Source organism: Scardinius erythrophthalmus (genome assembly GCF_964197995.2).
Source record: "Scardinius erythrophthalmus genome assembly, contig: HAP1_SCAFFOLD_461, whole genome shotgun sequence".
In the NCBI taxonomy this organism is placed as follows: domain Eukaryota; kingdom Metazoa; phylum Chordata; class Actinopteri; order Cypriniformes; family Leuciscidae; genus Scardinius; species Scardinius erythrophthalmus.
The window spans coordinates 16,319-32,852 of NW_028296154.1; the positions used below are offsets into that span (position 1 = coordinate 16,319).

Here is a 16,534-nt window from a genome sequence, read left to right on the forward strand (position 1 = left end):
TAATGCAAATGGGTGGAGTGTTCCTTTTAAGGTATGTGCATAGGGCATAGAACTTATTTCACATTGCATGACTTAGTTATTCACCTATGTTATGTAATTGTTATGTGTCAGATAATATAGTTTTTTTAGTACAGTTTTTTTTTTTTTGCCAGTTTCTGCACGACGCAGTTATCATTCTCATGTTGTTTAAATAGCAAATCCATTTGCGCCCATTTGTGCGTCCATGGGCGTGCTGGTCTGAAAACGAGGTGTGTTCAGGCGCGTTATTGGTGCGTTGCTATTTTGAGACAAAAATATATATATATTTTTTTTATTTATTTAAAGGGTGCATTATTAATATGTGCCTATAGGTGGGTCCACAACGCGCGTACACTCTGCTTATTACACCCAAAGGGATGCACAGCAGCACACATACATGCCAAATATTAAAAATAAAAGGATTACAATGTAAAAGATTATTATTGTGTACATAAAGATATGGTGGAATCCGGCTTGTCCTGTAGATGGTCTGCCTTAATCTCGCGCATGAGCAGATCCGTTTGTGCTCTGGAGAAGCATTCAGCATTCTTGCAAATTCTGCCATGCAAATAGCAAATCCGCCATGGCACGAACACAATTGGCTTTTAAAGGGAATGGGAGATGAGACTCTGATTGGTTTATTGCACGTTACACCAAAAACACACTCATTACTAAGAATAAGAATAGGGACAACCCTTTTATACCATGCACCAACCATTTTTCCTATCGTTAAACTAGTAAAAGTGGATTCGGACACGGCCTAAGACCATGCGCTTAGATCATTAAAATAGGGCCCAATGTGTCTGGATATTGAGGACTTATTTCCAAATGCTCAATGCTGGGTTCATCCAGACACAACTCTTGTGAGATCCGTTCAACAACACATAAAACACTTTGAGAAACTACACAATAGTGATTCTCCACATCAGTCAGCATTGACTGTCGTCCAGCGAATGAAAACTCTCATAGCAAGAATCTCACAGATCAATCCACACATTCTGTTCTCTTTAGGTGTGTGTGAACACAAATGTAAAATCATTATAACTGAGGCCGTCACCTTTTTTCTGTGATGCTCTTGCTCTTCTGCCTCATTCCTTTAATTCAGTGCTCATCGTTCATGATCATCAACGCCTGATTTAAGTGTGAACGCAAAACCTGAAGGTGTGACTTTCTCTGATCTCCTTACAGTATGCTTACATCCTTTGCATACTTTGTTTAAGGTCGCGATCGAGTGCTTTTGTCCTAACTCCCCGTGGTCACAATAACCCCCCCCCCCCCAAAAGGCACTATATAAATGTAATTAATTTAATAATTAATTATAAAACTCCCATGATTTACTGCTTTAGTCAGACTTTATGACTGCAGCACGACAGTACGATCTCAATAATGAATCCTGCAGAAGATTCACTGAGTCTCTGATCTTCACTTCACTGAGTTTCCTACTGCTGTAACTGGATATTGTAAGTATTTTATCATTGTTTCTAGTGAACTGGTTATTTAATCTTCTGGAAACTGAACACCATTCACTCTTAATAAGGGTAGATGAGGAGTAACAACTAAATATGCAATATCGTATTTAAAAAAAAACTGATGAAACTGAACAGGATTTAAACAGACATTATTCATTTATAGTGCAAAACTATATTATGCTTATTTTAAACAAAATTGCGCATATAAAAGAACATTATCAATAAGATCAAAGACAGACCATATGTTAATTTCCATCCAATCTTTATAGAAGACAGATTTGTTACTTTTCAGTATGTTAATTTTAATAAAGGAAATCTGGGGAAATGTTCACCAAATTTCAACCATTTTATTTTAAGTGTTCCTTAAGGACAAAATCAGATTTACCATCACTGTAATCCTTTGCAGTCATGAACCTTTAATGTAATGCACTTTAATCAAATAAAGTTAAAATTGGATTATATTTATTGCCTTTATATTCTGTGGAGAAACTAAGAGGAATAATGTGGATATATTTTGATACAGTTTTAGTTAATAAATTAAATAATTAGATGTCCTTGAAACCACATATTTAATTTTGATCAATACATTTTTAATGAGTTTAAAATATTTAAAAGTTCTTTCCCAGCCTTTGTTAAATGATGAACAACATACTTGAATTTATATATGATTGAGAATATCACAAATTGCATTTGTTTATAATTGCATTTCACACTAGCTTACATTTAGAGGCTTTTGAAAATTTGTCAAAGAATCTGTGATTCAACCTTAAATGAATCACTGATCTTATAATTTAAATGCGTTTTCTTAATGTGAATTTCTATTATTTTTAGCGTCTGAAAAGGACTTTTATTTTGGTCTGGAGATGTGACGTCATACGGTTGCGTCTGTGATTCGGTTGAAGAAAGGTTTGTGTTTTTAACCATTTATAGTGTTTAAAATCAATAAACCGTACAGACAGTTTTATAGAGAGCTGTGGAATGTATTATTACTGAATGTAGCAGTGTAATAATGTAATAAATACCATTAATGAACGTTTTGTGAGTAAAGTGCATCCATGCATTTGTAACAGAAAAGGTGCGTCTCATTTCTTCTATCAACTAAGTTATTTGGCAGCAAATTATTATTATTATTGATCGAATCACCGCGCGCTGACGATGCTTGTCAAAACAGTGTAAGCTAAATGTAAAACAAACGTGTAATGACAACTTTAACAAGCCAACTGCAAATGTTGTTGAATCTATTAAATACAATATACTGATCATTCAAAAACGTTAAAACAAATTTAAAGTGTATGTAAAATTTGTGTTCTTTTATTTGTCGTGCTAGTTTTTTATTTTGTGTTTGTTTGGCTAATCAGTCCATTAACTCTCACTCTGACTGACTCTCTTACTGAACTACTGAACTAGAGCTGATTGAGACACACACAGAGATTTAGTTTGAATGTATTTTTCTTTCTGTTAATTATTCTCATCTTAATCATAACAGTGTCCAAGCACACAGAAAAACTCCTGGTGAAGTGACTGAGATCCATGTGACACCATTATTATAAAGATGGCATTTATTAAAGAGGAGAGTGAAGAAATGAAGATTGAAGAAACATTTAGTGTGAAACAAGAAGATACTGAGGAACAAACAGGTTTGTTTCATTCTCAAAGCCCATCCTTATTAAATTGTCCATCTATACAGAAATTCATATTTTTTTGAAGAATGTAATATGTGTGTCTTAATTAAAGTGGTTTTATTTGACATGGAGCTAGGGGGTGGGGGCCATGTGGCAAAAATATATCACAATATTTTTTTCAGGAAAATCACAATTCAGATTTTATCACAATTCTTTTTCATGTTGGTTTTACTATTTTGCAAGTGACTGGGTATTACAGCCAAACTAATGTCCCTATTTTAAAAACAAAACCTTACAATGTAACAAACTAAAATAATGGCAGACATTTAAGCCAAAGTGCCAAAGATAAAAACCTTTTGTCATTATTTTCTTTGTTATTAAAAAAATAAGAACAAAGATACATTACATACACAACATAATATAAAATTTTTTTAGAAACACGTCCCCCGCATTTTTAGAAACAGGTGATTCTGTCCCCCGCGTTTTTTTGGACCCAGCGCCAATATTTCCGCCCGTGTTCTCTTATTTGTTACTTAGACTTGAGTGAACTAACATTCAGCCAATCACAGCGCGAATCATCTCCTGGGCGTGTCTGCCATGAGCTTCAAATCTCTTGTTGCTCTTGCGAATTTTCGTTCATTTAGTCACTTTGCTGCTTGGCCGTCTGGGGTAAAATGCACCCTAGAAAAAAGCAGAAGACGATTACATCTTTTTTTCAAACACACACTGTAAGTATGTGTTACAGTATGTCGCGATGACATGAATCACGCGTACAGTTTCCTTGTTATGATTTAACCTACTGTAACGCAGTAAGACAAACCGTATGGACCTCGTCACGTCGCGCCGGATTGTGCCGAGTGTGTGTTAAATGCTCTCCTACTTGTCGCTTTGGATAAAAGCGTCTGTTAAATGAGACATAACAGATTATTCCCAGCAGGCACACAACATCATAAGACGTTGATATTTGGTTAAATTTCGGTTGCGAAGCCGGGTGACCAAAATTCAATGTAAATTGAAATTTCCAAATTCAACATCTAATGTCAATGATAAATTGATGTCCAATACCAGTCAGCTGACGTTGAGATTTTGTTGTTTTTTGAGTAACCAAAATCCAACGTTAAGTCAACGTCAAATTGAATTTATTATTATGAACATCACCTTTGGGTCACATCACCATACAGCTTTTGTTCCCCCCACTTTTATAATGGCTGCTACGCCCCCGCACAAGCGGCAGCATATTACTATAAGGCCACTGTCACTTTAACACTGGCATGCAGCTAATATACACGCATATGACACACACGCACCCGAATTTATCTCAAATGTTTGCTTTCACTTTAGACATAACCAACTGTGTTTATGTAAATCTTGTGAGCATTTGCCAGTATTAGCGCCATAAGATTTTTTCGAGTCCAGTAACCAGGCGCTGTTAGACAGGTCAATGTGCTTTGGGTGTACGCGCTCAGAAAAGCGCACGTTAGAACAGCGCATCAGCACGAGAATGAAATGTTTAGCCAGCAAGGCTTTAAAGTACATTTAAATGATTAACTTTTGTGAATTGCAGTGTCCCATGAGTGCAACTATACCTCTGCGTTAGTGTGTGATGTTAATGTACGTCGAGTTGTACAGTATGCTGAGACGGAGGCGCCAGAACTGCAACTGATAGAATGCACTGTAGCACGATACTACGATATTGTATGATGCACAAAAATTGTGATATCGCACACCCCTACATGGAGCAGGTTGCCTCATGTCAACAAACATATTGAGATCACATGACGAGACAAATACTAATGCTGCCATCAATAGAGTGGTTCCCTTGACAAAAAAAAGCATTTTTCCATAGGGTTTTTGGCAAAATACAAGCTCTGTGATCAACAAAACTTTATGATACTTGCACGTTTAGACATTGCTGTCTGATCCAAGTCTGATCAAATATAGTCGATCCAATATGACCAGTGTGTTTCTGCCCTGCTTTTTTACCCTTTTTTATCCTTTTATTAAAAAAAAAAAAAGTACATACCACAGTGAACATTGCGTTTCAACATTGTTTGCAACAATCAAATGATCAATTATGCTATCAATCTGTGCGCACACTTTAGGTCTGAACCCAGGCACCCTTATTGCACTTAAAATCCTGTGCTTTATGCATGTTTCTGTGTTTCCCCGAGGTGTCAATAAACTGAATTCATCTTGCGCTGCACGGATATATATTACTCCCTGCAGGGAGTGAAGCAGAGCTCTGCACACACGTCCTGCTGTCACACATTGACGCATATCAAGAAATATGGCTCTGTTACGAATGCTGTCATTCTTAAAGTACTAATAAAATGTGCAATCGTAACGTTCTTAACCCTCCTGTTACCCTCAAATCTACCAACATCTTTTACCCACTGGGGTCAATTTGACCCCAGCTATTTAAACCCCCACAATTAGATTTTTTCCCCAAAGTTTTAAGTCAGGTACTTTATGTTTCTTTGTTGACTACTTAAATAGCCCTTTAAATAAAACACCACCAACCCCCCACCCCCACCCCCACCCCCACCACTTATACATCCAGAATACCTACTGCACGGCTATGGACAAATTAGCAAATCACTATAAAATGTCACTGATTGATCTAAAATGAAAAAAATGATATATATTTGGTGTTTTAATAGCTTTTTATTTATTATATAATACAATATATTTTATCAAGGATAGGTTTGGGGTCAATATGACACTCCCATTGATAGTCTCAGGATGCCTCACTGTTCGCACGACACAGGACTCATGGTAGCGTTCACCTTTTCTTCTCTGGACAATCAATTTTCTAGATGTTCTAATCAGATACATTAACTTTGCACCAGTCTTCTGCGGTCCAATTCTTGTACTTCCTGCAGAATTTCAGCCAATCTTTGATGTTTTTATTGGAGAGAAGGGTCTTCTTTGCTAAGAGGTAATTTTCAATTGAGAAAGAGCATAAAGAGAGAGCTCACAAAGCACAAAGAGAAATAGTTTATAAGGCTTCTGTGGAAGCTTTCATACATTTGCTCCTCCGCTATATTATGTTTTCCCCTCCCCCACGGCACAAAATATCAAAGTTCTTGCAAGAATTATGTTTTCTCTTCCCTGGAAATATATAATTGGCACTGGAAATATCTAATTTCTTGTGAGAATTATGATTCCCCCCTTCACAATATCATGCGAACAATCAGTGGTTCTCGCAATACCTCAAGTAGGCCTATACGGTAATGTCAGGTTAGGGCCATAAAGCAGAGGGAAGGTTTTTGAAGATCATAAAATCTCAACTTATAATGACCTCAATATCATCCAAAATAAATGTGGGATTTGTGCCTAATCACAAATGTGTGAACAACAAAAAAATATATATTTCTTATATGTTTTATACAACAAAATGATCCTGGGGTCAAATTGACCCCAAAGAACACCGATGCTACAAAAGTACGTACAGAACATTGAAAATCTATCATCATGTTAATTTTATGTTTATCCAGTTGTCCCCATTAAATTAGGAAAAGTCTTTAAATATGAAGCAAAAAAATTGTTTTAAAGTATGTATTTAGAGACGTTAAACACCGAATGGGGTCAAATTGACCCCAAAGGTAATAGGAGGGTTAAAAGCAGCGTATTGCCATGTCATGCATTGCTGTTTGAGCTGCACAAGTTAAAGCAGAAGAATGAATGAACACTGAAGCGCTTTGATAGAGGATTAATTAACTCACATCCTGTATGAGGTTAATTAAATAGATGGACAACATAATCACAACTTTACACGAAAGCACCGTTTGCACTTACACTGTATTTTCTATAATAAAATTATCAAGTTTTTGATAAATTTTGGAATTTAAGCAAATGCATCATATGTGAGTTATTTTGATATACAGTACAACAACATATTAAAGTCACACGATATGGCTCTATATCAGCACGTTTGTGATTACCTGCGCTACTCGGCCTTCTTGTGTGATTTTGCCCATATATTAGATATATTACAATATACAATAATAATAAATAGTTGTTTGATATCAAATCAGTAAAAAAAATTGTAGACACACATTACACAGTTTTAAAGCAGCTTTACTGGTAGTATTATTATCCACATAGATGCAGGCTCGTCTATAAAGACTGCAAATGTGATTATCAGAGGAACGATTGCTGTCAACACCACAAGGTTATTAGCTGGTATTATATACTTGTGGGAATGAATTGAGGTGCAGTTCCAGTGGCAGTCCTGAAAGCCAGCGTCAAAACCTTAAATTTAATTCTGGCTGCAACTGGGAGCCAGTGGGGTGAGATCAGGAGGGGAGTGATGTGGGTTCTCTTTGGCTGATTGAAGACCAGATGTGCTGCTGTGTTCTGGATCATCTGAATCTGCAGAGGCTTAGTCACACTGGCTGTGTACATTGCAATAGTCCAGTCTTTAAATGACAAGAGCTTGAATGATGAGCTGTGCCTTGATTAGAGTGGTGAAGGTATGACATCACTTTGTAGGCCAAAATGTAGAAGCGAGTTAGCATTTTAGCACTTCCGGTTCCATCATCCCAAAAGTCAATGGGGTTTTTAAATGGGATTTTGGTTAAATGGCTGAAATAAGGTCTGTAGTGTACATAAGCTCATCAAGTCACTTTCACGTTTTATTCTACGACATAAAATACATCAATATTACCCCAGTCGTGATTTTTTTAAAATCTGTTACGTGTCTTGTAAAAGGCGGCTGCTAACAAGTGGTAAATGGGACTACAGAGGCTGTCGAGGAGATTAAACAACAACACGCTGAAAAGGTAAGCTCAGTCCGCTTTTACAGCCTCATTATGCTTACGAACTACATTATGCTTACACCACAGTCCCACAACTTCAACGTCACTATTACTAAACTTCCGACAACTCTTTCAGTTATCTAAAAACATTTTCCCAGAACGTTGGAGTTAGAATAGTTTATAAGAGCATAAACTATTCTGACTCAAAAGTTCTGGGAAATGTTTTTAGATAACTGAAAGAGTTGTTGGAAGTTTAGTGATAGTGATGTTGAAGTTGTGGGACTGTAGTGTAGTTCGTTTATAGCCCACCTTTAGCTTTTTACTTCTGGCGACTGCATTTAGGCTTAAAAATTGATAAAAGTTGTGTTCATATGTGAAAATTATCTTGATGGACATAACGTGTAAGTATCATAAAGTTTTGTTGATCATAGAGCTTGTTTTTTTGCGATAATCCAAAAGCATATGGAAAAATTTTAGGGAATTTTGTCGAGGGAACCAGTGTGATACTAACTGCCGGTTGGCCTACAAAGTGACATCATACCTGCACCACTCTATTCTGGCAGGAAGGGTCTGATCTTCCTGATGTTGTAAAACACAGGATCTGGTGGTCAGACAGGTCCAATTAGCATAAGGACAGATGATTTGGAGTTGGCTTTTGCAAGCCCGAAGAGTTTCATCTATGGTCAGCAGGGTGGTCTCCATTAAGTGTCTGGTTTCCCATACAGAAAAAAAAAAAAATTTAAATATATTTTAAAGTGTCCAAAATATATGTGCCATATATTCCAAATACATTGAAATATATTTGCATTGTTGTTCACTTATATTTATCATTTTGAAATATATTCTGAAATATAACAAAAATATATGATAAGTGTGAAATATATTTACATTTATAACATGTAATGTAAAATATATGACAAAATATATGGTCATAAAATGTTTAGCTTGCTAAAGAAGGGTCGAAAATGTATTTTGATCATAGTAATTCCTCTACCTTTTCCCCTATACACAACAGTAGGCTACCATATTTCATTACTGTATTATGACACACAGCTATAATAAATACTGTACTTACATTTAAATGACTGCAATGTAAAATGACAGATAGTTGCTTTCCTAGGACTATTAGGCCATATTAGGTGGCACGTACCTAACACTAAGTGCAATTATTAGATTTATTGTTGTGTTTTATTGACATCTTTCCTGAAGTCATTTAAATATTGAAAATATGCACAATATTTATGATGCAAGTATAACAGTGACACTCCAACAGTGAAGTAAACTTAAACAATAGATAGAACTCAGTGTCTAACACTGCATATACACACTATTAAATAACTGTATTCAATTCTGTAAAAATAGGGGGAAAAAACTCTGCATTCTGTGTGTTATTTCGTACATAAAATTGTCATTTTAGGCCAATAAAGTTAGTAAAGGGGCAGCTGTGGCCTACTGGTTAGGGCTTCTGGCTTTTAACCGAAGGGTTGCCGGTTCGATCCCCGACTAGCAGGAAAAATGTGGGTGGGGGAAGTGGTAGAGCACTGCTCTCCCATGTCCATATCCATATCCATGGCTGAAGTGGTCTATCTAAAAAATAACTTGAAAATGTGTTGTTTGTTTGTGAAAATGTTGACTTTTTAAATTTAAAAATATATTTCAAATGAAACAATTTGCTCAAGTTAAAACATATATGAACATATATGTTGTTAGTAAATATATTTACATATAAATATATTTACATATATTTAACTAAAATATATGTTTTGGGCCAATTTCAAATATTTGCATATATTCCAAAATATATTCTGAAAATATATTTCAAATATATTTCTTTTGTGTATGGGTTTGCAGCCAGACTAGTTGTCAAGTAGGTCATTCTGTGAGGAAAGCAAAGAGCTGATTGAACACATATCTTTCTGACACACAAGTTGAGTCTGGTCGGTAGGATTCAACTGCTTTAGTGTTGAGTGTAGGTTTTTTGGGAAATTGGGTTACCCGAGCCTCCTTAAATGTGGTGGGAAATTTGACAGTAATATGGATTATGTTAATGATATGAGTCAGAACAGTTAGTAATGTCAGTGAAACTTTGGAGAACTTGTTTTCTGTGAGGGGAGAAAAGGAAGAGAAGTGTGGAATGAGAGTGGGTGATGGTTGGCTGTGGGTAAAGTGATGGTTGCCACATTATTGGTGAATTAGCTGGCAAAGTCATCAGCAGTCAGATAAGAGGTGGAGGGGGGCAGAATAGAGAGGAGAATGTTGTAAATATTTTCTGCCTGTCTGAGGTGCTGCTGAATTGGTATTCAGAATTTGGGGTGAGTTAGGCGGTGGGCCGGACCTCGAAATTACGAATTTAATACTTACCTCACAGCTGTGTACGTTTGTTTTTGCTGAGGTCATGTAATAAAATTGTATAAGTACTACAGACATTGTTTCCAACTTTGTTGTATGCACATTTGACGCAAAATGTCCTTACAAACTCTTACTTTTTTAAACCGGCAAATAAGCAGGAGTACTAATCATAACGTTAGAAAACCTCCCGTTTCCTTGACAACCAATAGTAACTAATGAACACAGATTCTACAGCGGAGGCAAAGTAATCTTTGTCAGTGACCAGGAAGCTGCGTTCTTGAAATTAAAATTTTGCTTTAATCATTAAAAATGTAATTTTAGTAATGTAGTTCAGTAATACTGAGGTAAAAATGAGGTGTTTTATCCATTTAGCCTCAAATGTAAATCTTTATTATGAGTCCTAATCATAAATACAGTGTATGTTCACAATAACAGTTTAAATAAATAAAATAATGAATTAAACTATATGTTTTACTTCTGATATAAACATTTAGATTAAATATGCCATTCTCATTAATGGTGTTAAGCACTTTAACTACATGAAATATTTACTGAGAAGTTACAACATTTTTATATTCAATAAATATAAATATTTGTTGTGGATGCGATGCTTTTGAACACTTTTTCCTCTGGCATGCTGTGTTTTAATGTTTTAACTAATTGCTTATCATGATAATAGCAGATTGCCTGAGAAAATGGTTTTGTGCAAATAATGCACAACAAGGTCTATCTGTTTTCATTAAAAATATAAATCAATTCAAAATACTATTTGGCCAGTGGAAAAGATTGAGAAAAACTTTCTCTGAAATGTATTTTACACTATTTGATTTATTCATTTTTCACTCACAAGGCAAGGATAGGCTACTAAATTATTTTTATTAATGAAATGTAACGGCACATCCGTATGTCATATTTTCCTAATGTCTGGTACCGTTAAACATGTTTTCACGTGAATGAATAATCATATGCAAATGATATGCAGATGAGGATATGCATAGTAAAACTAGGCGTTGTAAACTCCATATACAGGTGCTGGTCATAAAATTAGAATATCATCAAAAAGTTGATTTATTTCAAGAATTCAACTTAACAGGTGAAACTAATATATTATATAGACTCATTACATGCAAAGTGAGATATTTCAAGCCTTTATTTGTTATAATTTTGATGATTATAGTTTACAGCTTATGAAACCCACAAAATCAAAATCCCAGAAAATTAGAATATTACATGAAATCACACAGTAATTACACAGTGACCCCTGGTCACCTGGTCATTGAACCAGGTTTTGGTTCTTTTGGCAGTGTGGGCCGGTACAAATCCTGCTGAAAAATGAAGGAAGCATGAAGTGCTCTGAAAATGTCCTGGTAGACGGCTGCGCTGACTCTGGATTTAATAAAGCACAGTGGACCAAAGTCCTCTTTTCTGATGAGAGCAAATTTTGCATCTCATTTGGAAACCAAGGTCCCAGAGTCTGGAGGAAGAATGGAGAGGCACACAATCCAAGATGCTTGAAGTCCAGTGTGAAGTTTCCACAGTCTGTGTTGGTTTGGGGAGCCATGTCATCGGCTGGTGTTGGTCCACTGTGCTGTCAACTCAACGCAGCCGTCTACCAGGACATGTCCAGAGCACTTCATGCTTCCTTCAGCAGACAAGCTTTATGGAGATGCTGACTTCATTTTCCAGCAGGATTTGCACCTGCCCACACTGCCAAAAGAACCAAAACCTGCTTCAATGACCATGGTATCACTGTGTAATTACTGTGTGATTTCATGTAATATTCTAATTTTCTGGGATTTTGATTTTGTGGGTTTCATTAGCTGTAAACCATAATCATCAAAATTATAACAAATAAAGGCTTGAAATATCTCATTTTGCATGTAATGAGTCTATATAATATATTAGTTTCACCTGTTAAGTTGAATTCTTGAAATAAATCAACTTTTTGATGATATTGTAATTTTATGACCAGCACCTGTATGGTTATTTCGGGGAGGAGACGCATGTGCGCACAATCTTACGCTGATGACATTTTTGGCTTTTGGGCTACGTGGCTAACGTTACTGTTCTCATCAACGACAACGCATATATTCACGGCGAATTATAGCTTGCAGTCTTAAATACAACTTATATGAAAAGCATTAAGATATAGGGGTGTATAATCATTGTAAAACAAATCTTACCTTGACGTTGTCTTGCCGAGACACACCGGTCTCTTCAGGTTGGGTTGTAGACTCATGGATTTGGCTTCAGACTGACGCGACGCCGGTTCAACGAATAACGTGATTGGCCAAATCAGTTCAACAAGGTAACAACACAAGCGTTGATTGGATCTCACTCCGGCCAACGTTTGTGATCAGCTAGCGAAATGAAATCTATTTTTATACTTTAATGTGCAACAATTGGCGTTGGAAACAATCGGTAATCTTTTTGTGAATTATTCATACAGACAAATAAAAAAATTGAGCCAGACAGCTGCTGGGTAACTGTCAAATCAAAAACTAAACGAGATAGACGGACTTGGCCCACCGCCTAAGTGTTTTGCTTTTAGGTTCAGTCGATTGGGGAATTGTAACTCCAGCGATGTTTGGACCAACATGATCAACATGATGGATCATTCAGAAGTTATAACAAACATTTGCTGCTTCCTCTCTGACAAAAAATGTTGTTATCTTTTAATAAATCATTACATGGAACTACTGTGTGATGAGTTTTTGGTCTGATGGTTGAGCAGGGAGTTTAGTCTCTTTTCTTTTCCCTTTAATGTTATTGCGTTTAAACCATAGACTGTAAAAAATATGGACAAAGCGTCTGTGACGTCACCCATAGACTTTCTGAAGAACGGGTTTGAAGCCGTTTATGGGGGGTATGGGCGGGGCCATCTTGGAAAATCTCGGGAAATCCTAACCCCGCCCACCTTCTGGCCAATCCATATATGGGTAAAAGGGCGGGCTTTGTGTGAGACTGGAGCGATGACATTTTCGCGTGAAGAAAGCAACATAAACAACACTGGATGACATTACAGCAGATCTAGTTCTTGCTTCTCGGCGTGTTTGTCACAAGAAGCCAAGCGCCGACATTAGGCGTTTCTCGATAGCAAGTACGCAAAGTTCGGACTTAATTGCCAAGTCCGACTCTGGAGAATGACTCCCTAGGACGCGAGTCCGGTTATTCTGCGTCACTCCACTCGCTCTGCTACTCCGGTTATCTCTGTATGTATATTTTAGGCAACAATAAAACGAAATATGTTATAAAACACCACACTGGCTCTTTTCGTTTTCATTTAAAGATATCTTAAACATTGGAGCCACACAAATGTGGTTCAGGCAATGCGTATTGATTATATTCACTGCATATCCTATTTATAACAAAACGAAATATAAAACACAACCCTGCCTCTTTTCGATTAAATATTATATAAAAATATTAAACATTTTAATATGGTCCAGGCAATATGTGCATTTGTACTAAACAACATATGTTGCAGTACACAACATTACAGACCATCTTCGTTGTATTACAATTTAAAATGACAAAACTCAACCCAGTCTCTTTTTGTTAAATTTCAGTTTTATCAATATTAGCCATTATAAAAGTATAAGTAAATGGTACAAGAAGCTATACAAATAAAGCAAACAATTCAGTCAAACATACAAAGTCAGCGCTCTAGTCTAACCATACAATGGTAAAGTTAAATTGCTTATAAAGTTATGAAACTTCACTTAGCCCTCAGCCAAAACGATTGGCCAGGGACCAAATGATAGATTCACGAGACCAAAAATCGCCCGTTAGATATACACAAGACGAATTATATCTCATGTTTAACCACTACAGAGACGCCAGAGTCAGCGGCAAACGTCAGAGGGACTAGCCGAGGAAAGGCTGTTCCAGGCGGGGTACATGAGCGCCGAGCGCCCGGTCATCGCTGGATCTCACAACTGGATACAATTTTCATAAATCTTTATAAATAAACCACAGATTTGAGCTTTAAACAACTACATTCTCGCCTGAAAAACTCGTAAAACTACATTTCAAGATACAAAAACAGTAGTATTATATTTCAACTGTAAATTAAAAAATGGCGCTTCTTATGTTGTCATTCTCCTTGGCGCAGCCTATGCTCGTTATCAGCTGTCAATCAAGCTGTCAATCAAAGTTAACCAAGCCCTTATTTGTCATACATTTTATATCTAAATACGATCTAAACTAACGAGTTAGAAAAAAATTCACCCCCCTCACAGTTGTCAGGCACTCGGAACCTATCGAAAAATACAATAAAAGTCCATGGGACCAACCTGTAAAACATGAATTTATGCTGTGAAAACGGACATTTTAACATGGGGTCTATGGACATTTGCTCCCTTTTGAGACCTCGCTCTAGCGGATTTTCAATGTATTGCAGTTTTTTGCACTTCCGGGTAGGCGTCATTTTTCAGATTAGAATGTTGCCCCTTGGTTTAAACCCTAGAAGATGTAGTAAATGGGAGATTGAGATGAGTCTAAAATTAATCAGCTCTCCTGGGTCAATCTTTTTTAAGGGTTTAACTGCCAGCTTGAAAGTTTTTGGGATTTGTCCTGAAGAAAGTGAAAAGTTAGTAATATTGAGAAGGGGTTGTCAGAATACATGTAACATATTTCAGGAGCTTAATGGGTATAGGATCTAGTTATATGTTGGTTTTGATGCTTTACATGTCTAAATGTTTGTCTGTTTCTTTGTGCCATTATACCAGGATTAACTTGGGTCTTTTTCACCTTAGACATGATGGCACTGAAAGAAAAGAGTCAAGAACTGAAGAAAAATGAAGAAAAATATAAATATGAGGATCATCATGATTTCATAACTGGAGTAAAATCTTTTTGTTTTGATAAACATGGGAAACTTAAAGTTCACATGACAATTCACAATGGAGAAAAACCTTACACATGCCCACAGTGTGGAAAGAGTTTTAATCTAAAAGGACACTTTGAAGAACACATGAGAATTCATACTGGAGAGAGCCCTTACACCTGTCAACATTGTGGAAACAAGTTTACTCAAAAAGGAAGCCTTAACAGACATGTGAGAATTCACACTGGAGAGAAGCCTTACACCTGCCAACAGTGTGGAAAGAGGTTCAGTCAACATGGAAACCTTGCAGACCACATGAAAGTTCACTCTGGAGAAAAGCCTTACACCTGCCAACAGTGTGGAAAAAGTTTCAATCGAAAAGGAAACCTTAATTGCCACATGAGAATTCACACTAAAAAGAGCCTTTTCACCTGCCAACAGTGTGGAATGAGTTTCACTGTAAAAGGAAGCCTTAACAGCCACATGAAAATTCATACTCAAGAAAAGCCTTACACATGCCTTCAATGTGGAAAGAGTTTTGATCAACATGAAAACCTTAAAGTCCACATGATGAGAGTTCACTCTGAAGAGAAGCTTTACACATGCCCTCAGTGTGAAAAGAGTTTCAATCAAAAAGGACACTTTGAAGTCCACATGAGAGCTCACTCTGAAGAGAAGATTTACACATGCCCTCAGTGTGAAAAAAGTTTCAATCAAAAAGGACACTTTGAAGACCACATAAGAATTCACACTGGAGAGAGGCCTTTCACCTGCCAACAATGTGGGAAAGGTTTCAACCGAAAAGGAATCCTTAATAGGCACATGAGAATTCACACTGGAGAGAAGCCGTTTATATGTGGGCACTGTGGAATGTGTTTCCAATATAAAGTAACCCTAAAGTACCACATGAGGATTCACTTATGAGAGAACAGTTTTTTACTGTTTTATATTTCATCAGTGTGAAAGGAGTTTCACTGTGGAAAGGTGAACAAAGGAACAGAAACAAAGGAAACCTTGAGGCTTTTTGCCTGCTCTTAAGGCCCTGATATAACCGTTTTTTTCTTTGGTGTAAAAAGAAGTTCAAATACCTGAGTAACAGACTTTGCTAACACCCGTTTAGATGAATATATAAATATGTGATGCACATTTTCCTTTTAATAACAAAATAAACATTGTGAAGCAGTTGTGAATGTATCTTATTATAGATCTGTGATATGTTTGCACCAGCTCTGCAATTTGGCCCTCTGGTCAAGTCACATCACATTTATTTAAATAACACTTTAAACAATAGTTTGCTTTAAAGCAAGCAGTTTTACATATTAAGGACAGAGAGGGGCCCAGCCATAAACTGGGCCCTAGAATGTGCTGTTCACATTTGTCACCTTGGTTCTGACATTTTAGGTCTTCAGAATGATCCTTTGGTTTTAATGGTGACATTTTTACATATAATAGTTCTAAGCACTTTGTTTTACTATCTAACCTGACAGT

General features: G+C 36.5%; 1 protein-coding gene across 1 annotated transcript; it reads left to right on the top strand.

Annotated features, from left to right (window-relative positions):
* Positions 1-2,336: 2,336 nt before the first annotated feature.
* On the top strand, positions 2,337-16,231 carry LOC308686582 (uncharacterized protein). Its single transcript, XM_081395013.1, has 3 exons — positions 2,337-2,393; positions 2,974-3,124; positions 14,976-16,231. Exons 2-3 carry the CDS (start codon positions 3,040-3,042, stop codon positions 15,968-15,970), a joined length of 1,080 nt encoding a protein of 359 aa, XP_081251139.1. The 5' UTR covers positions 2,337-2,393; positions 2,974-3,039; the 3' UTR covers positions 15,971-16,231.
* Positions 16,232-16,534: the final 303 nt, after the last annotated feature.